The sequence below is a fragment of the Balaenoptera acutorostrata genome, chromosome 20 (assembly GCF_949987535.1).
Source record: "Balaenoptera acutorostrata chromosome 20, mBalAcu1.1, whole genome shotgun sequence".
NCBI lineage: Eukaryota > Metazoa > Chordata > Mammalia > Artiodactyla > Balaenopteridae > Balaenoptera > Balaenoptera acutorostrata.
Genome location: NC_080083.1, coordinates 11,366,276 through 11,386,239, shown reverse-complemented (window position 1 = coordinate 11,386,239; position 19,964 = coordinate 11,366,276). Strand labels below are relative to the sequence as shown.

The 19,964-nt window shown below is 53.1% G+C and overlaps 1 protein-coding gene across 1 annotated transcript; it reads left to right on the top strand.

Annotated features, from left to right (window-relative positions):
- The first annotated feature begins 3,772 nt into the window (after nt 1-3,772).
- Nucleotides 3,773-14,867, top strand: AIPL1 (aryl hydrocarbon receptor interacting protein like 1). Its single transcript, XM_007177389.2, has 7 exons — nt 3,773-3,872; nt 6,695-6,835; nt 7,437-7,616; nt 11,523-11,711; nt 13,458-13,634; nt 13,762-13,903; nt 14,665-14,867. The coding sequence occupies exons 2-7, from the start codon at nt 6,740-6,742 to the stop codon at nt 14,865-14,867; spliced, it is 987 nt and encodes a 328-aa protein (XP_007177451.1). The 5' UTR covers nt 3,773-3,872; nt 6,695-6,739.
- The last annotated feature ends 5,097 nt before the right edge of the window (nt 14,868-19,964 follow it).

The window sequence follows — 19,964 nt, the reverse complement described above, 5'->3', positions numbered from 1 at the left end:
AGCAGTGAACAAATCAAAGGCCCTGTCTTCGCAGAGTCTATATTCTTGGGGCTCCTTGGGGGCAGCTATTATCCAGCATCAAGAAAGCCCTCCAGGGCTTCCCTGGTGGCGCAGCAGTTGAGAATCTGCCTGCCAATGCAGGGGACACGGGTTCGAGCCCTGGTCTGGGAAGATCCCACATGCCGCGGAGCAACTACGCCGTGAGCCACAACTACTGAGCCTGCGCGTCTGGAGTCTGTGCTCCGTAAGAAGAGAGGCCGCGACAGTGAGAGGCCCGCGCACCGCGATGAAGAGTGGCCTCCGCTCACCGCAACTGGAGAAAGCCCTCACACAGAACGAAGACCCAACACAGCCAAAAATAAATGAATGAATAAATAAAATTATAAAAAAAAAAAAAAAAACAAAACAAGAAAGCCCTCCATCCTGGACACGTTCGACATTACCTGGGACACCGGCACCCAAGGCGCTCTTAGCTGAGCGAGCTGCAGCCTGGAGGCCGGGCTGTCCTGGCTCTGGGGTTTCCAGGCGTTTCCAGGAGGGGCCCGCCCTGAGGTTCAGGCTGACTGCTCTCAGGGGCAGCCTCCTTTGGAACTGTCTGCACAGGGAGTCCAGGGCCCCGCTGGAGCTGTCTGGGTGGCCAACTGCAGGCTGTAGGGCCTCGCTCTCCTCCAGCTGCTCCTGGCTCTGTAGGGACCTCCGACGCATGGAGGTCCCCACGGCCGGCCACCGAGAAGCCATCTGCCTGGCCGAGAGTCTGTTCTGCCAAGCAGACCCTGGAGAGGAGATCAAAGGGAGGTCAGCAAGGCATTCCCCAACCGTCCCATTCCCAGGCTTCAAAGACACCCTGAGTACCGGGGGAAGAGATGGGATGGGGGCCCGTGGGGTGGGGCACTTGGCAACTGCGGGTGCAGGAAGGAGGATGCTTCCTGGAAGAGGGGTCAGCGAGGCCCAGAAGAGGGTAGAGGCTGAACAAGGCCGGTCAGCAAGGTGTCCCGGGCTGCAAGTGTCTGAAACAAGCTGTCTTTTCATCCCAGCCTCCTTTCCGTTATCTGCCTCAGGCGGAGAGGGAGGCAGTCAGGACTGGCCGGCCGCCACCGAGCCTCAGCACTTGGTCCAGGGCAGGACCAGCGGCTCTTTCACGGGTTCGCCCTGACCCCACGCGCTCTGGCGGGCTGACCAGACACCCCAATGTCCATCCGGCTATACCCAGAAGCCCCACATACCGTGTCCGTCCTAACGGGAGATCCCCCCTCCCCACCTCCCGTCCCTTCTGAACAGAGGCCCTACCACGCCCCGGCCCGCACTCACCCAACAGCGCCCAACGCTAACCAGACGCCGAGCACAGCTGCTCCTCACCCATCCAGACGATTTGAAACATCGCGTGGATCCGCCCCCTGGCCCTGTCCTCACAGCTGATTGGCTCCGCCCCCGCCTCGCTGCCTCGTCGGGGATCCCATTGGCCCCTGCGCCCGCGGCTGTGAATCTTGCCTCGGATTGGCCCGGCCTTCCCCATTCATGCCTCTGGATGTCTGGCGGGCCGGGAGCCGCGCGTTGAGGCCTCTTTGTATTCTGGGGTCCCGCCCGCTCAGCTTGCGGAATCCTTCACCCGCGCCGGCTCAGCCCCGGCGCCACCTCCTGACGCTCGGCCCCCGGTCGCTGGGCTCCCTCCTTAACTACAAAGGATTCTGGCTGGTCTGACCGGGCGGGGCGGAGGCGGGGTCCCGAGCTCCTAGGGGCCCCTCCCATCCTGCTTGGAGGTCTCAGTGGTTTGGTAAGAAAGAGCCTGGGCTGGGGGAGCTCGGAGCCTTGGGTTCCTGTGGAAGTTTTGTTTCAAACTTCTCTCGTGACCCTGTGCCTTCCGGAGACTGACCCTCTGTCCCCCAAACTTGCCACCCGCGCTGACCCCCAGGAAAGTCCATCCTGGAAGAGGGGACAGATTGGGTGCACCTCCCCTCCTCCTCCAAGTACGCTCCCCGCCCCGTCGCCTCTATCCAGCTGAGTGCCTCCCTCCCTCCCTTTAGCATCCAAACTAAAAAATCCACCGTTTAGAAAGCCTCGTCCCCCCTCCACCTCAAAGCAGCACTGGCCATGCTCCCGCTTCCGTTTCCTTGCTGCCGTCCTCACCTGAAACCCTCCACCCCCCACCCAGAGTTTTGACTGATGGGCCCCTTGAAGTTCAGTCCTTAACCCCATTCTTCACCTCTGGGTGATCTCACCCACACCCTTGCGAAGGGACCCTCCCCATGGGAGGAGAACGATTAATACGAGGCACTTACTATACACCAGGTACTGGTGTTCCAAGCACTTTACAGAAGGAACTCATGAGCCCCTCATGGCAGCCAAGGACTAGATGAGGAAACGGAGGTGTAGGGAGGTCAGGTGGGGCCCCAATTTCCCCCGGTTAGTGTGCAGCAAGGATTCAAACTCAGTCTGGGACCAGGGTCCATGAGCCTCACCAGCGTACCCCACTGCGTCTCCTCAGCCTGCACCTCTCCCCGGCAGGTGTATCCAACCCTGGTCTCTCCCGGCCCCCCTTCTCCTTCCCCATGTCCCCTCATGTGTCTTTCCAAATACCTACTTGTGTCTTGATAGATTCAGCACTGTGCTAACAACGGTCCACAAAGGTCAACAAAACGGATGCATTCCTTACCTCCAGGAGCTCAGCTCTAGTGTGTGGGGAGAAACGGACATGAATAAATTAAATAACCAGTCATCGATTCATCAAAGAAAATTATGACACAAAAATTATGTCACTTAAAGCTGAGACCCAGAAAATGAGTTCACCAAGCAAAGAATGTGTGTGTTTGTGTGTGTTTGAGTGTGTATGTGGGGAGGTGGGAGGCAGGGGAAGGGGGGTTCTTCTTGCACAAGGAACATCATGTTTGGGGGCCCAGGACCCAGGTGAGACCCCCAGCACACACACATATGTGTAACTAAAACAAAAGTTTCCTGAAACGATACTTGACTATGTGTGAGGTGCTTTGACATATTTTCTATTTCATTAAAAAAAAAAAAAAAATCCTGGTGACAGCTCGCTAAGTTTATGTTACAATGGCTCTCTAAGAGTTGTGAGCTGCGGTTTGAAAAACGCTGCTCGGTTTTGCCTGCTCAACTTCTTCCCCTAGCTGAGTTGTTTTCCAAGAGTTTGTTCCCACACTTCTTGTATGCTTGTTGGATTTATTATTGTAATTAGGGAATTTAATTCGTGTCCTCTACCAATGAAATACGAGGGGGGAAAGCAAGAGTTATTATTTTTCTGGAAACTAAGTTGAACATGTGGGAAAGACTCAGGGAAGATGACACATGTAGAAACAAATCCTCCCAAATTGGTTGTCGTGTTGCCATTGTCCATCCGTGCCTGTCTGCCTGTCGCAGTGCCTGGCTCGTACATCACGGGCATCTATACAATAGCTTATATGCGTGAAGCCCTTACCATGTGTCTGCTAAGTGCATTTCCTTTCTTTAATCTTCCTTAATCTTCACAGCAACGCTATGAAGCAGGTACTATTTTTATTCCCATTACAGATGACAAAACTGAGATTCAGACGGGTGAGGTGTCTCGCCCAAGATGGAACAGAGGGTCGGAGCTGGAACTTAAACCCTGAAGGTCTGACTCTGAAACCTGAATTCTTACCCTTAGATTCCACGGCCTCATCAAGCATCAGGAACGAGGGGTTGAATGCACGCTGAGGCCCTCCCTGCTTGAAGCTTTCAGCCCGCCTCCCTCAGCTCTGTGACTGGAAGGGCAGGTGAAGGAGAGCGGTCTCCATGGCAACAAGAGGAGGAAGAAACAATTTCTTCTGAACAAGGAGCCTCTCTATTGGCCTCCTGTGGAGGGTGGAGCAAGGTGGTGGGAAGGAAAATGTACGGAGGTGAGCAGGCTCCCAGCGGCGGGGTGGTGGGTACAGGGGCTCCTGGTCCTCCTTGTAAGGAGGAAAAACCAGTCCGTGGTTCCAGGCTGAGGCTTTCTGGGTCCAGCTCCATCCTTGCCTCTGTTGGCGAGGAGGTTGGAGGAGGAGAAGGAGCTCCAGCCCTGCCCTGACCTGAAGGCTCCCTGTCTAACAGAAAACTTCCACCAGTTACCTTGACCTCATGGAACTGCCAGTGTGATGGAAGAAGCAGACATTAAACTGTGCAAAATGTCATGAATGTGAGGTGCTAGGGATGATGAGAGGGTGTAAAAGGAATGGGGAACCCACTGGAGCTGGGGGGTCGGGGCAGGTTTCCCTTAGCATATGATGTTTTAGCTGATGAGTTAGGGGGACAAAGCCGAAGAGGATTTCCAATAGAGGGATCTGCAAAGGCCGATGTTGGGAGGCCAGAGCTCCATCAAGTTCCAGGAGCAGAGGAAGCCTGAGCGAGATGGAGAGGCCAGGAGCCGGATGGCAAGAGGCAGGGCTTGAAGGACCCCATCGGCCAGGGAAAGAGCTTAGAATTTATCCTGATGGTGGTGGGAAGCCTTTGTTGAATTTTCAGAGAGGATTGAGGTTATTAGAGTTGCATTTTTATGAAGTCCATTAGGAGGTTAGTTTGTGGGCCAAACAGTGGCTGGGGGTCCCTCTGGAGGCTGTGGCCTGAGCACCTCATTTTTCTCAGCAGTGAAACTTAAACTTCCGGCCTCAGCTTCAACACCCCCTTCTGCTTGTACCCCTCACCCTTGCCAACCATGGGCCAAATTTGTCAGTTCAACTCCTAGGTATTTCTGCAATCCATGTGCGCCTTTCTTTCTTTTTTTTCTTTTTTTTTGGCCACACCATGTGGCATGTGGGATCTTATATCCCTGACCAGGGATTGAACCCACGTCCCTCCCCTACAGTGGGAGCGTGGGGTCCTAACCACTGGACCGCAGGGAAGTCCCCATGTGTGCCTTTCGACTCTCTGCAAAGGGAAGCAATTGAAACAGAGGGAGAGTTTTGAGCAAGGTGAGACCCAATTAGAACTTTTTCTTCCATTGTGAATGATATCATAGACAGAAAAATGCCTAAAGCGTAAAGGCTAGTAGCATGAATACTTATAAAGCCAACACCCATGTAACCATCACCTGGGTGAAGAAACAGAATATTGCCAGGACCCCAGAAGCAACCACTGCCCCTGCTCTGGGTACCCCCTCCCTTGACTTTTATGGGAATCTCTCTGATTTTTCTTTGTAGTTTTACCATCTAAGTATCCATCTTACCTCCTACGCATGCAGACTGCTCTAGGTTGCTATGTGGCTTCAGAAAGAATGGAACAGAAAAGGAGGACCTCTGCAACCCCCCTCCACCTTATCCCCTGTCCCCAGAGAGAGATGGAGCTGGGCCCACAGTGGGGAGGTTCTGAGCACTCAGGGAGGGGTCTTGGAGGGGTGATTGAGCTGCTCCAGTCTGGGTTTGTGGCCCAGACCAGTTGGCCCAGGCTTGGCCCTGCTGTATGCCAGTGGTTCCTCATGGGAGTCAAAACTTTTAGGGATGCTGGGTTTGGGGGTCCCACTCACTTTTCAGGGAAGCTTCTCAATTTCATAGAGAGGGAGGCAGGAGAGATCGATTTTCCCATTTCAGTTGGGAAAATGGAGATAGGGTGGGAGATACCCAAAGCCACAAGGTCAGGAAATAAGAGGTGGGATCAGCCCTTTGAACGCAGCTCTCCTGGGCTCCTAGTGCCGTGTTCTCATCTCTCCCTGTGCCAGGGTCCTGTGTCCCTGCTCCCTGTAACACAGCCTCTGGTCAAGAAGAGCAAGTTTTGTGTTGCTCAGAATCCTTCTCACCCTCAAGGCCTGGGGGAGCCGAGGCATGAGAACTTGAATTGGCCACAAGGTGGCGCCAAACACCACGTCTTCACATCATTTTTCACTTTAAAACCCCAAATGCCCAGAATAAGCTCTGCCTGGGTGCCAGGGCACAGGGATGAAGCCCTGCAAAGGGGACGGGAGAGCTCACTGTCCTCAGCCAGACCTTGTAGGGGAGACAGGAGCAGGGCTGGTGGGGGTTCCTCAGCTTTCTCCAAACCTGCTCCCCTTCTCTTACTCCGTCTAGCGCTCTCCCAAGCCAGAAACCTGCGGGCAGATCTTGGGGAGGAGATAGCGGGACACAGAAAAGAGGGAAGCAGGACTGCACCCCGGCCTGGGCTCCAAAGGGACTAAGAGTCTGAGACCAGGACCAGCGCCCCAGGACCAGGCAGGGCAAAGGGGGCTTCCGGTGCCCCCTCCTTTCCTCCTTCAGTGGCCTGAGGCCTCTCTCCTGTTGCTCACTCCTCATCCCCTGTCTTCTTCTTCTTCTTCTTCTTTTTTTTTTTTAATATTTATTTATTTGGCTGCGCGGGGTCTTAGTTGCAGCACGCGGATCTTTGTTGCCGCGTGTGGGATGTTCTTTGCGGTGTGCGTGATCTAGTTCCTTTACCAGGGATTGAACCCGGGCCCCCTGCATTGGGATCCCGGAGTCTTAACCACTGGACCACCAGGGAAGTCCCCTCCTGTCTTCTTTAAGAAAGCTCCAGCTGTCTTCCCTCCTCCTTAGGGTGGGCTAGAACAGAAGCTGAGGCAGTAACAGTGGATGTCAGGCAGGGTCCCTGCGTCACTGCTAGAAGCAGAAGACGGGGCAGTGCCAGCCTGCCGGGAGTGGCCTCACCTTATCCCTCGCATTCACACCCAACCCCCGCTCCGCACCCCCCCCCCCCCCCCGCCCTTCCCCCGCTCAGCCACCTAAGTGCCTTCCTCCAGGCAGATTATCTCAGCTGGGCTGGACGTCACCCCGCACCTGGAGCCATGGACGCCGCTCTGCTCCTCAACGTGGAAGGGATCAAGAAAACCATTCTGCATGGGGGCACGGGGGAGCTCCCAAACTTCATCACCGGAGCCCGAGTGAGTGGGGCCCGCCCCCCCAGACCAGTTAAAAGCCCCCATGGCAGCCTTCTGCATTCCAGCTTGGCCACAGGGCACTGCAAACAGCCTTCGTCAGCTTTGCCAACAAATGGCCAGGAGGTCCTTGCTGGAATTATCAACCGCCCCTCCCCTTCCCTCTGCCCCAGGCATCTGGGTAGCTCTGAAGTGGTGCCCATTCACGGGGTGTTTTTGATACTTTGCAAATTAAACTTCAGCGTGGAGTGCGGGTGGGGCTTTGGGAATTTTCTGAAGTCCCAAATGCTGAGGGAGAAGGAAGGGCCTTCAGGGCTCAGGGTGTTTGTCCGGGAATCTCTGGTGGGCTCCTAGATGGATGATGGATGTGTCTGGGTCTGCGGCCTCAGATCTAGGGCGTGTTTAAGGAAGGACTTCCTGACCTGCAGAGCTGTCGAGAGTGGGATGGGGTCCTTTAGGAGGGAGTGGGGGAGTGCAGGCTGGCGGGGGATGCTCTAAGGTCTGATTGGGGCTGGGAGAGGACAGCCCAGGGAGTCAGTGATAGGGGTGGCTTCTGCTGGGCCTCGGGAGGTATGTCTAGACCAGGGTCTGCTCTCTTGGTGACCAGGTGACCTTTCATTTCCGAACCCTGAAATGTGATGAGGAGCGGACGGTGATAGACGACAGCAAGCAGGTGGGCCATCCCATGCACATCATCATCGGGAACATGTTCAAGCTGGAGGTCTGGGAGATCCTGCTGACGTCCATGCGGGTCAGCGAGGTGGCCGAGTTCTGGTGTGACACTATTGTAAGTAGGCCCCGCCCATCCGCTTTGCAGGGCTGCTGTGTTTCAGGAAAGAGAGGGTAAAACAAAACTCTGGAGAGAGAACCCTGCCTGCTCCTTCTCAGCTATGGTAGCGATGAAGATGGATTCCCCCAAAAGAATAGGTGCTGCTAAAGTGACAATCGATCGATGTCAAGGCTGGCTGGTGGGATGTGGGTGCAGGGCCCACCTCACAGCCCTCACTTTTGGGAAGGATTATTGGATTCTGGGTGGATGCCCAGATTCATTATTTCACCAGGAGCCACTGACTTTTTGGAAAAGCAATTTGAGAGAGAAAGAGAGACCGGAATTTGAACTCTGCTCATTTATTAGCTGTGTGACCCTGGGGAAGTCCCTTTTCCCTACTAGCGTTCCATTTCCTCATCTATAAATTAACAAATCCCCATGTTAAGCGGCTGTTGTGGGGATTACATGATCTGATGTATACTAGGGCAAATCATGGGACAGGGCAATTGAGAAGTGGGAGCTTATTATTTTGAGCTAGAAGCATTCTAGAGACTAACTTCCTTGATTTACTGATGAGGAAGTATAAGACTCAGAGAAGGAGGACTTCCCTGGTGGTCTAGTGGCTAAGGCTCTGCACTCCCAATGCAGGGGGGTGCCTGGGTTCAATCCCTGGTCAGGGAACTAGATGCCACATGCCACAACTAAAGTTCTCACGTGCCGCAACTAAGACCCAGTGCAACCAAATAAATAAATAAATATTTTAAAAAAAGGACTCAGAGGAGGAAAGTAACTTGCTCTGGGTCAAACAAGCTAAGGGATAGGATCAAGGATGGATCCCTGGTCCCCTCCTTATGCACTGTTTCCGGTTACAATGTCTAATAGAGCCAGGCTGCAATGCCATCCTCTACCCCTAGGGGATCCTAGCCAACGTGCTATTCATTTCTTCATTCACTTAGCAAATATTAGTTGAGCATCTTTTCTTTGTACCAGTCCTTATGTTATTCTTTATCCTGATGTTTTAATTTTTTAAAAGATGTTTTATTTTTAACAAGTCGAGTCTTCAGAAAATCGGCTTCTTTGTGGTTTCAATTAGTTTAAAATGGTATCTATTGACTTTGCTTATAGTGCTCCTGTACTTTCTTAGACCCAGATGTGCCCATAATTTAGGCCATATGTTAGACAAAGCTTGGTCACCAACAAGGGCCCCTTCTCCATAGGATGCATATTTGCTAATGTAGGAGTGCTGAGTGCATAAAAGGCTGTCAAATTCTTTGATGGGTTGATTGATTTGTTGTTTGCAAAACCATAAGCTGCGGTTATTCCCATAATGTGGGCATGGTTCTTGGTTTCCTGTGGGCTCTGTGTTCTTTTGATCACATTAGTGGTCACATGAGTGCACTGCCCATCTCACAGGCTAGTAATTTTTATGCCACGATGATTACTGGTTTTTCCAATAGTCCCCCTCATCTCCCCCCCAGCTCACAGCTGCTATGATTGCGCATGCACACACACACACACACACACACACACACACACACTTTCCAGAGTCATTTACCCACCTATGCATCCATGTTTTATCCATCCTTCTATCCACACACTTAGGCATCTATTCATCCATCCTTCCCTTCAACCAGAATTATTCATAATCCATTCTTCCATCACTAAGCATCCACCCGTCATCTATCTGTAGGTCTATCTATCTGAAAACATTCAGTGCACCAGGTTTGGCCTGTGCTAGGTGTTAGAGGCTAAACAGGCAAAGTCCCCATCCCTGAAGGAACTTGAATTCTGGAGGAGGAGCAGACACCTAAGCAATTACAATGCAGGGCAGGTAGCACCACGATATAAATGAGTGAGGACAGATTGGTATAGAGCCACAGGAGGGGAGCACACTGGAATTTTTTCAAGAAGATGACATTGAGCTGGGTGTTGAAGGATGAATAGGAGTTCACCAGGCCTAGAAGTGGGAAGAGAGGTAGCATCCAGGCCAGGGAGTATGAAGAGGCAGGGGCCGTCAGGGGCTCTGGGAGCTTCTGCCCTGAAATGCACTACCACCCCCTCTACCCAGGGAGCACACTGGTCTCTACGAGGAATTTTCTGTTGGTGCCCAGTCTAGTGAGGCCAGGGGTTGCAAACTCAAATACCACAAGGGCCAGGGCCCCTGGGTGACTCAAGGTCATCTGCTCCATCCACAGGGGGCAGCTGCTCCTCAGCTCCAACGGGATGGCTGCTGTGTGAAAGGGGCAGGTCGGGTGTGGCTGGATAGTCTGAGTTTTAGAGACAAACCAGAGATTTTCATTAGTCCATGAGTTCTCTCAATGCTTAAGTGTTGGCAACTAATTAACACAAAAACCCCACCATGTGAAGGATAAAACGAAACGAATATGGGAGTTGAATGTGACCTCCAGGATGCCAGTTTGCAATTTCCAGATAGATAGAGCCCCTCAGACAGAAACAGGCTGTGGCCTTGAAGCCCCAGAGAGGGGCAGTGGTCCTGGGGTCCCCCTGCCCAGTCTCAGTGGAGGTGCTGCAGAGGTGGGTGCAGGACCCTGGAGTTCTGCTCCTTCTTCTGGCCTGTATCCTTCTTCTTGGGACTTCTGCCCACTCCCGGTGGCATCCTACAGTCCACCGTGCCAACCAGCATCCCTGGTAGCGCTAGGGTGGCAGGTGGCTAATGGGACAAGGCATTGGTCTGAGGTCATGTCCAAGCAGCCTCCCATTCCTGGGGTCAGCAGCTCAGCACTGACTTTCTGGGAGGCAGGGGGCTGCGAGCTGGGGCTGCTATGTGAGGGCCAGGAGTGCACCCTCCCTTCAGCAAGCTGTTCCCGGGGGGGGCCCCTCCCTCTCTTCATCCAGCTTTAATCTCAACAGGCTTAACTGCCATCTGGTCACCCAGCTCACAAAGAAGCCGAAGGTACTCCGGGCTAATCCTGGCTGGTGGAGGCAGGGAGGGGGTGACCTTCATCCCCTTGCTGGTGACTTGGAGACCAAGCTGAACCATTCCTGCCCCTTCACTTTCCCAGTGGTGTGTCTTTACTGGAGTTGCGGCTCAGGAGCCTGAGATGGGCCATCTCAGAACCCAGCCCCTGGAGAGCGGTTCTCAGAGCTCATCTGTGGGGCAGCCCAGCTCACAGATGGGGCAGCTGAGGCCTAAAATGCCACAGGCCTTGCCTGAGGCCAAGCAGCTGATTTTCCTAGCCTTCTTCCACCCTGAGGGTGGCCACCCCAGCTCCTGGTGCTGGGTGAAGCTGTGGTGAGCTGGCCCCGTATCTGCGCCATCTCATTTATTTAACCCCTACACCAGCCTCACTATCAGATAGGTGCAACCCAGGGGATGGGAGCTCAGGGAGCTGCAGTGACCTGGACTCACTGCCAGTCAGCAGCACCATCAGGACACCAACCCGGCCCTCGTGGGCCCAGAGCCCTGCTCCTTCCACAGCTCTCCATGCTCCCGTCCCTGCGGGTCACAGGCTTCATGGACTGAGGGTCTCCTTGGGAGAGAAACCCGTTAGAGTCGACCACAAGGGCCAGCAAGAGGTAGCATAGCATTGCGGCTAAAGCATGGTCCCCGGAGCTGGGTTTGAATCCTGGCTCTCATTTCCTAGCTGTGTGACCTTAAGCAAATCACTTAACCTCTCTGGGCTCTAGTTCCCACATCTCTAAAATGGGGAGAATAGTAGTGCCTCCCTCGTTGGGTCACCTTAAGGATTAAAGGAGCTAACAGGTGTAGCGCACTCTCCCTGGCACACAGGTAACCACAGTGATTAGTGGGGGTACACTGGGGTGATGAGTAGTAACAGCCATGGGGCAGGTGTAGGGAGAGAGCAGGAGTCCTGCTCTGGGGGGGCCCCAGAGTGGGGCTCTCTGTGGTCCAGCTGGCTCTGAGCAGACAGCCTGATGCCATCCGCCCAATTTTCCCCACAGCACACAGGGGTCTACCCCATCTTGTCCCGGAGCCTGCGGCAGATGGCGGAGGGCAAGGACCCCACTGAGTGGCACGTGCACACGTGTGGGTTGGCCAACATGTTCGCCTACCACACACTGGGCTACGAGGACCTGGATGAGCTGCAGAAGGAGCCGCAGCCACTGATCTTCGTAATAGAGCTGCTGCAGGTGTGACCCTGGGGCATGGGAGGCGGGGTAGGTACTGTCCCAGCATCGAAGAGCAACAGGGGTCACTGGGCATCAAGGGGAGCCCAGCCCCACGGGTCACTGGACATCACCCAGTTCCTCTTTAGAGAACGATAAAGGGTTCATAAACCACAGGGGAACTGGAATTGGACCCCTCCCCCCCAAAACACGGTACTTTGCCTTTTCCAAGGGAAAAGCCCTTTGGGGACTATTTTTTTTTTTTTTTTTTAAGATGGAAGTCAGCATTTTTTTTTTTTTTAAGATTTAATTCTTTTTAATTATTTTTTTATTTATGGCTGTGTTGGGTCTTCGTTTCTGTGCGAGGGCTTTCTCCAGTTCTGGCAAGCGGGGGCCACTCTTCATCGCGGTGCGCGGGCCTCTCACTATCGCGGCCTCTCTTGTTGTGGAGCACAGGCTCCAGACGCGCAGGCTCAGTAATTGTGGCTCACGGGCCCAGTTGCTCCGCGGCACGTGGGATCCTCCCAGACCAGGGCTCGAACCCATGTGCCCTGCACTGGCAGGCAGACTCCCAACCACTGTGCCACCAGGGAAGCCCGGGACTAATTTTTTTTTTTTTTTTTAAATTGGTCCAAATACACACTAGTGGCTCGCTTTTTTATTTATTTATTTATTTATTTATTTATTTATTTATTTATTTATTTTTGGCTGTGTTGGGTCCTCGCTTCCGCGCGAGGGCCTTCGCTAGTTGTGGCAAGTGGGGCCACTCTTCATCGCGGTGCGCGGGCCTCTCATTATCGTGGCCTCTCTTGTTGCAGAGCACAGGCTCCAGACGCGCAGGCTCAGCAGTTGTGGCTCACGGGCCCAGTCGCTCCGCGGCATGTGGGATCCTCCCAGACCAGGGCTCGAACCCGCGTCCCCTGCCTCGGCAGGTGGACTCTCAACCACTGTGCCACCAGGGAAGCCCCCCGGGACTAATTTTTTAAAATTATTTTCTTCTTGGAGGCATTTTATTTCTATTGGTTATCTACTTCCATTTTTTTCCAAAAGTCTAGAATTACATCCTCAGCCCCAGTCCCTATGGTTTGTGGGTTCCGATCTCATTCTCCAGTAGTGGGAGAGGCTGCACGGAACCATCCACAATCTCTCCCCCAGACCCCAGAATGATTGATGGCCCTTGTCTGTGGGGTGGTGGGAGAGGGTCAAACCAGGGCAGGACTCAGCTAATGGCCAAGGCTGAGGCTCAGCCTGAGGGTTACATGGGTGAGTGCAAATAAATAAGAACTGTGTCACCAAGGGGCCTGCTTGAACAGTTGTGTGGCTTGTGCACTGCAAGAGGGCATCCCTTCTAAGGTGCTCATTAGAGACATTATATATTTGTGCTTTTATAATAATATTTTTCCAACAGATTCCAACAGATTCCAACAGGCAATAAAGTGTCCTGTTCTAATGAAATGAGTATCATGGCAATTTTCTAAATATTAGAAGTAAAATGTGTTGACAAAGGAGTACCTTTTCTTAATTTGCACAAAGGCTCTGATCTAGGGTAAGGCCTTGGGTGGGGGGCTTGTTGCTTCCTTCCCCCGTTTGTATGTGTTTGGCCAGCAAGCATGATTCGGCCCGCGATCTTCACTGTGGAAAATGAAGAAATGACTTCAGCAAGATGTGCTGGGTCCACTTTCTCTGGTCCCCTGCAAGGGAAAGGGCCTGCCCTGCTGGGCTTCGAGCACTCGGGGTCCCTGCCTTACTGACCTGCAGCTCTTGGGGCAGGTGGAGGCCCCCAGCCAGTACCAGAGGGAGACCTGGAACCTGAGTAAAGATGAGAAGATGCAGGCGGTGCCCATCCTCCATGGGGAAGGAAACCGGCTCTTCAAGCTGGGCCGCTACGAGGAGGCTTCTACCAAGTACCAGGAAGCCATCGTCTGCCTGAGGAACCTGCAGACCAAGGTGGGAGGCTGCCCGCCAGGGGGTTGGTAAGCGGGGTGCATGTGGGAGGAACAGCCCTGCACTGGCCCTGCGCGCGGGGGGAGAGGGGTGGGGGCAGGGCAGCCGCAGACCTTTCTTCACCGGGCAGGAGAAACCCTGGGAGGTGCAGTGGCTGAAGCTGGAGAAGATGATCAACACCCTGATTCTGAACTACTGCCAATGCCTGCTGAAGAAGGGCGAGTACTACGAGGTGCTGGAGCACACCAGTGACATCCTCCGGCACCTCCCAGGTGGGCGGCGTGAAGCGGGTCCGGGGCTGGGGCAGGGAGGGACGCCCAATCCCGCCCAGGGGCCCGGAGTCACGTGCACAGACCTCCGCGGCCTTCTCTTCTGACCCTGTCAGGGCATCAAAACTCGCCTCCACGCAGCAGGGTTTTCCCAAGCCTATAACGATATCACAGGTAATGATTGAGCTGTACTTATTGTGGGAGGTATTTTATTTTAAGGTGCATTAAGGGCAAAATATAAGCAGTTCACCAAACCTGTGTGGCGCGGTAAACGGGTTTTAAAAATGGGGGCAATCAATACAGAGAACAATATTAAGTACATTCTAGGATCCGTGATGCGCGGATATGGCGATACTTGTGAAGACGATGTTTGAAGAACGTTACAACATCACTTACTTTGCGTCACACGCTAAATTCTCTGCATTTATCATTTCATTTACTCCTTATAGTGACCGTAAGGGACAGGTGCAGGGATTGGGCCTGGAGCTTGCACCATTTGGGGCGCTTCTGTAAGAAAAGAATAGAAAGTTGTGAATGTAAAATTAGTTGCAGGGCCTTGGAAGGGTCCGCGGAAGGGAGGGAAGTAGGTACTGCGATTATCATCGTCCGTATTTTATAATGGAGGAGATGGGCTCTGGAGGTACAGAGAGGTTAAGGATCAGGGTCAAGGTTAAGGGTTGTGTCAGCTGGCCAAGCCCCGCCGGGCGCAGGGTCGAAGCTGCCTCTGGGGCTGGGTGGCGGGTCCAGCTGGATCTTCCCCGCAGGCATCGCGAAGGCCTACTACTTGCGGGCCCGGGCTCACGCCGAGGTGTGGAATGAGGCAGAGGCCAAGGCGGACCTGGAGAAAGTGCTGGAGCTGGAGCCGTCCATGCGGAAGGTGGTGCGCAGGGAGCTCAGGCTGCTGGAGAACCGCCTGGAGGAGAAACGCGAGGAAGAGCGCCTGCGCTGCCGGAACATGCTGGGCTAGTGCGCAGGCGCCAGGCCTCCCGCTTCCGGCCCCCGCCGCCATCGGCCCCTCCCCCACCCTCCCCAGCCCGCCGCCCCTTCGCCGCGCACTGACCCCTCCGTCCCAGCCGGACAGCAGGGCACTGGGCAGCTAGCAGATGGCCTGGCCGTTTCTGGTTCAGTTGGCCAGGAGTTTGGTGTCACTTTTTAAACTTTTAATTTTAAAAGTCAAAATAATGCATGTGTCGACTGAAAAAGTAATGCACAACCTAGAGGTTGAGAATTATGTTTTATTCAGCGGACTTTTATGAGGACTCCCGCCCCAGAAGACAGCCTCTCAGATGGCCCTGAGGGACTGCTCCGAAGAGGTAAGGAAGGAGCCAGGATGTACAGGAGTTCTTGTAACAAAGACCAGATAGTCGGAACTTCAAAAGATTACCGTTAATGAAAGAAAACCAGACACCTCAAGTTAATGAGTTTATTAGCACTTTTCTTGGTATGGAAAGATGCAAGAGTCTGGGCTCCTTGAAAACATTCCTTTGAGATACACCTTAACTATTATATGTAGGCTCAATATCCTGCTTTTCTCCATCCTGAATCCTCTCAGGGTGCACATTGTGGGTGGCTACAACATCCTTTGTTTACTAACGTGGCAAGCAACATTTTTTATTGATACATGCCAGGGTTAACAAAAAAAACCCCCCAAAAACCCCAAAGGGCACAGAAGAGCTTATGGATAAAAATGAAGTTTCCTGCCCTACCTCTCCCATCCCTTAGCCTAGAGCTAGCAGTTTTAATGGACCCTGTTTTTTACTCTTTTGGTAGTTTTCTCTATCTCCATATATTTAAATCAGCTTCCCCACGTGTGCTTTTTACCCCACGTCATTGAAAAGTGAGAATTGAATGCTTTGATGCTTTCTGATCCCTTCCTTCCCTCCCCTTCTCCTAATTTCAGATAGTTACATTGCTGGTTCTTTGCTTGGTTATTTTTGTAACTTGGTATTTATTCTTCACCTAGAGCTCTCTGCTGGGCTGCAGGGACTCTCTTCTGTGTAGGATGAGGGTGGCAGCATTGGGACCTCCCCTCTCATCTCCCACTTCTTCCTCCCTAACCGGTTTGATGTACCTTTACTCTCCCATCATCCCGGCTGTTAACGTCTGTGTTCTGTCTGTCACCAAAATGAAGTCTTCTATGCTTTGTCCGTCGGTTGACCCTAAAATCTGAAAAATCAATAGACATCATTTACCTGAATATGGCCATGTAGTGTGATTGCAATTTCCTGTGGTTCCAAATTCATGACCCCTGGACCACCAGAATGAGGATATTCCTGGCTATTGGAGTGGCAGCGTCTATTTTAACAAGGGATTTTTACCCCCCTTGTTCTTCCCTTTTGTGGCACTAGGAGATTTGAGGTTTAAGTCCGCCGACCGTGGAGGAAAGAGGGTTGATTTTTGGTTGAATCAGGCTCGGTGTCTGATGGGCTGCCAGGTATACTGTCAGAGGACCAGGTGGAGATTTTAAAGGAAGTCCAAGGAAGGGGACATTATGACCTGCAGAAGACGGAAGGGAGGAATGTCCTGAGGCCAGAAAGAAGGCTCTGAGCTAGAGAAGGAGGAGCAGGGTGGAGGCTGTGGGATGAGAGCAGAGGGGACCTTCACCTGCTCCTGGCTGCCCTGAAAACAGGCCTGGGTGGTGTCTGGACAGCCAGAGTCTCAGGGGCAGCTCAGAAGCAGATGAAGAGCCCGGCAAATGGCATTATTTGAGGACAGGAACTGTGGTCTGCAAGCTTCCCAGCCTCCACTGTCCTGTCCATATTCTGTGTGCAGCGTCCCCACTACTTCCCCTTTTCCTGGGGACAGTGAAGATCTCACTTCATTTGTGGTCCCCCCAGCGGGATTGATGCCTGAATGTATCCCAGGACCCTGTGTGGTCCTGTCCAGTGCATCCTGGGTGGAAGGCTCCCCTCCTGAGGTCCCAGGACATTTGCAAGCCCAAGAACAAAGAGGGGTAGGGGCCCGGACCCCCGTGAAGTGTGGTGGGAGACACCCTGGCATTAGTAGTTGAGGAGGTGTTGAACTCAAACAACTGGAGACCCCCCCACCCCCGCCACCCAAACTGCAGCAGCCATTTGAGACATTTCTATTACAAAAGCCCTGGGAATTCTTTCTCACATGGCATCCAGTGGATTAAAATCAAGCCACATTTTGGTTCATGACTTTCTAGGCCAGCTTTCCCCCAGCCTCATCTGCACCCAGCATTTCTAATTGCCTGTCTTTTCTTTTTAAATGGGGGACACAAATCATAATGTGCCTTTGACATACCCTCAGCTTCTTAATCATGGTTTTTGCACGGTCTCTCTTTTCCTTCCTGGTCCAGCCCTCTTGGTCTTCTCAGTGGACTCCCTCCTGCTAATTTTTGCCTTGTCAAGCACGCTTTTTGTGTGCTTCTCTTGTGCGAATTCGTGTGTGTGCATGTGCGTGTGTGTGTGTGTGTGTGTGTGTGTGTGTGTGAGAGAGAGAGAGAGAGAGAGAGAAGGAACAGGGACACACCATCCTCTTGTTACTGTCATCCAAAGGCAGCGAATGGGACAACATCACCACTTTTCAGAATTCACGGCATCTCATACTTCATCTCACTCTAGTGCGGGGGGAGGTGGAATGCAGAGATGGGGAGAGCTGACTCTGGGCCCCACAGCAGGCAGCCTCCCCAGCCAGGCCTCTGGTCCTTGCACTGGCTTCCTTGTGTCTCCAAGGAGGTCTTGGCTGGCCAGGTCTAGGCCGGTGCATGCAGGAAGTAGCAGGGGCATCTCCTGAGGGTCCCTTTTGACTGTTTCCAAGGGATCTATCTAGCAGGAAGCCTTTGTTTTTGAGCGGCCAGCAGGGGGCAGCAGAGAACAAGCAGATTGTAGTTCCTGGTCCAGGAGCTGGACTTGGCCGGGAAAGCTTTGGGCTCTGGAGGTGACGGCTCTCCAGAGGCCCTGACCACCCCGACTCCTACAGGGTCAGGCTGACTGGCGACAGGGGGGAGGTGTTTAGAACCATGGAATCAGCATGCCAGCAGGCTAGGGCCTCAGTCTCATCCCCTTGTACAGATGGGGAAACTGAGGCTCAGAGAAGGCCAGTAACTTTCTAGATGCCACTTCAAAGCTGGGGTAGACGGGGATTAGCATCCAGGTTTCCAGGATTCTGGGCTGGGCCTTTTTGTTCTACATTGTGTTGCCTCCGTCACCAGACAGTCCATACAGGGGTATGATGTTTTTTTAAAAAACAAAAGGAGAAAAATATGAAACTTCTATTAGAGAGCAACCCAGAGCATGGCTATAGGCTTAGTTTGGGAGCAGTTAGAGGGGTAAACGTGAGCGGGGCTTATGTGGGCCTCACAGCCCCTGTTACTGGACGAGTTCTTGTGCCCGACACATAGGGAGGCCAGACAAACTGAAATGTTGGAGTTTGGAGCAGAGAAAGATTTATTGCAGAGCCATGGAAGGAGTCGGGTGGCTCGTGCTCCCAAAAAACCCTGAACTCCCCAAAGGGTTTCAGCAAAGCATTTTTAAAGGCAAGGTGACAGAGGGGAGTTGTTGCTTGCTGCAAACTTCTTGAATCCTCTGTTGTTGCAGCTGTCTCCTTAGGTCAGGTTGCCATGTTCCTGTAAAATTCCAACAAGATGAGTGTTATTCTCTGTTCTGCAACTTTTTATCTCTGTATGAATGGAAAAGTGTTGTACCCTTAAAGGTCAGAGCCTTGAGAATGGGCTATCCCTGTATATTTCAGGCTATAGGCAACATTCTTAGCTGGAAGCAAAAGCAATAGAACACAAAGGTTAAAGTGAAAGAAACATCTAGTACCAATTGTTCTTCCCTATTACTCCCCCTCTGGCCTGCCCCCTCTGAGAATCATTACTGCTTAACCAAGGCATTTGTTCCCATGTCTGAGCCACCCTCCTGACCTCTGTCTAGTGGGGTTTACGTGACACAACACCAGAGAGTGATTTGGGAGGGTGGCAGGGGGCTGGGGACCAGACAGAGGGACCCCCCCTTGGGTAGTATGCAGGTGTATTAGGTTTCTAGTGCTGCTGTAGCTAATTACCACAAACTTAATGGCTTAAAACAGCACAAATTTATTCCATTACAATTCTGGAGGTCAGAAGTCCCCAAATGGGTCACTAGGCTTGTTTCCTTTTTGGAGGCTCCAGGAGAGAATCTGTTTCCTTACTTATTCCAGCTTCTAGAAGCCCTTGCACGCCTTGGCTTGTGGCCCCATCCTCTGTCTCCAAAGCCAGCGGAGCAGCATCTTCCACTCCGTCTGTGTTCCTCGCCTTCCGTCATCACATCCCCTCTGTGGTGACCCCCTTGCCTCCCTCTTATAAGCACCCTTGTGGATACATTCGGCCCACCTGGATAATGCAAGATGGTCTCCCCATCTCCAGACCCTTAACTTAAGCACACGTGCAGAGTCCCTGCTACCACGAAGGTAACCTATTCACAGGTTCTGCAGATTAGAATGTGGGCACCTTTGGGGGCCATTATAGAGCCTACCACAGCCAGCTGGTTTCTTTTTGTCCCCAGATCTGTTCTCTGGCCTGCTCTGTCCCCTGAGAGGCTCAACATGCTGATGTGTCCCAGCTCCCTGGCCCTCCAGCCTCCAGTTGGGTTTGGCCAACAGGAGGTACCAGCAGGAGATCAGTGTGGGAGGAGAGTAAGGCTGGGTCTCTGTTTCTCCCACTCCCTTCTCGCTGGGCTGTGGTTTTGCCATGTCTGTGCTCTTTGTCCTGTGGTCACAGTTGGGGTCAGGGAGCCCTTCTAGGCCACAGCTCTCCCTGCTCCCCAGAGCAGCAGCCCCTCCCCTGGTCCTTCACCCCCACCCGTCCCCCAAGGTGCCCCTCATTCTTTGCTGGTTCCCCCAACCCCACCTGCACCTTCATTCAGCTCTCTGCAGTGGCACCTTCAACTGGGCCCCCTGTTCTCTACCAGGATGCTGCTGGTCAGGCATCAAGTCTCCTCCAGACTGGAAGGAGGGAAGGAAAGCTGAGAGGTAGAGAAGCATGTGCAGTGTCACCCAGCTAGTCAGGGGCAGGGGCGGAATTTGAACTCCGACCCAGATGAATGGGGGCTAGAGTCAG

Bases quoted from the DNA above. Each gene is read 5' to 3' on its own strand.
- AIPL1 (XM_007177389.2), top strand. From the start codon at position 6,740: ATGGACGCCGCTCTGCTCCTCAACGTGGAAGGGATCAAGAAAACCATT. The intron at 6,836-7,436 runs GTGAGTGGGGCC...CTTGGTGACCAG, and splicing joins ACTTCATCACCGGAGCCCGA to GTGACCTTTCATTTCCGAAC. The intron at 13,635-13,761 runs GTGGGAGGCTGC...TTCACCGGGCAG, and splicing joins TGAGGAACCTGCAGACCAAG to GAGAAACCCTGGGAGGTGCA.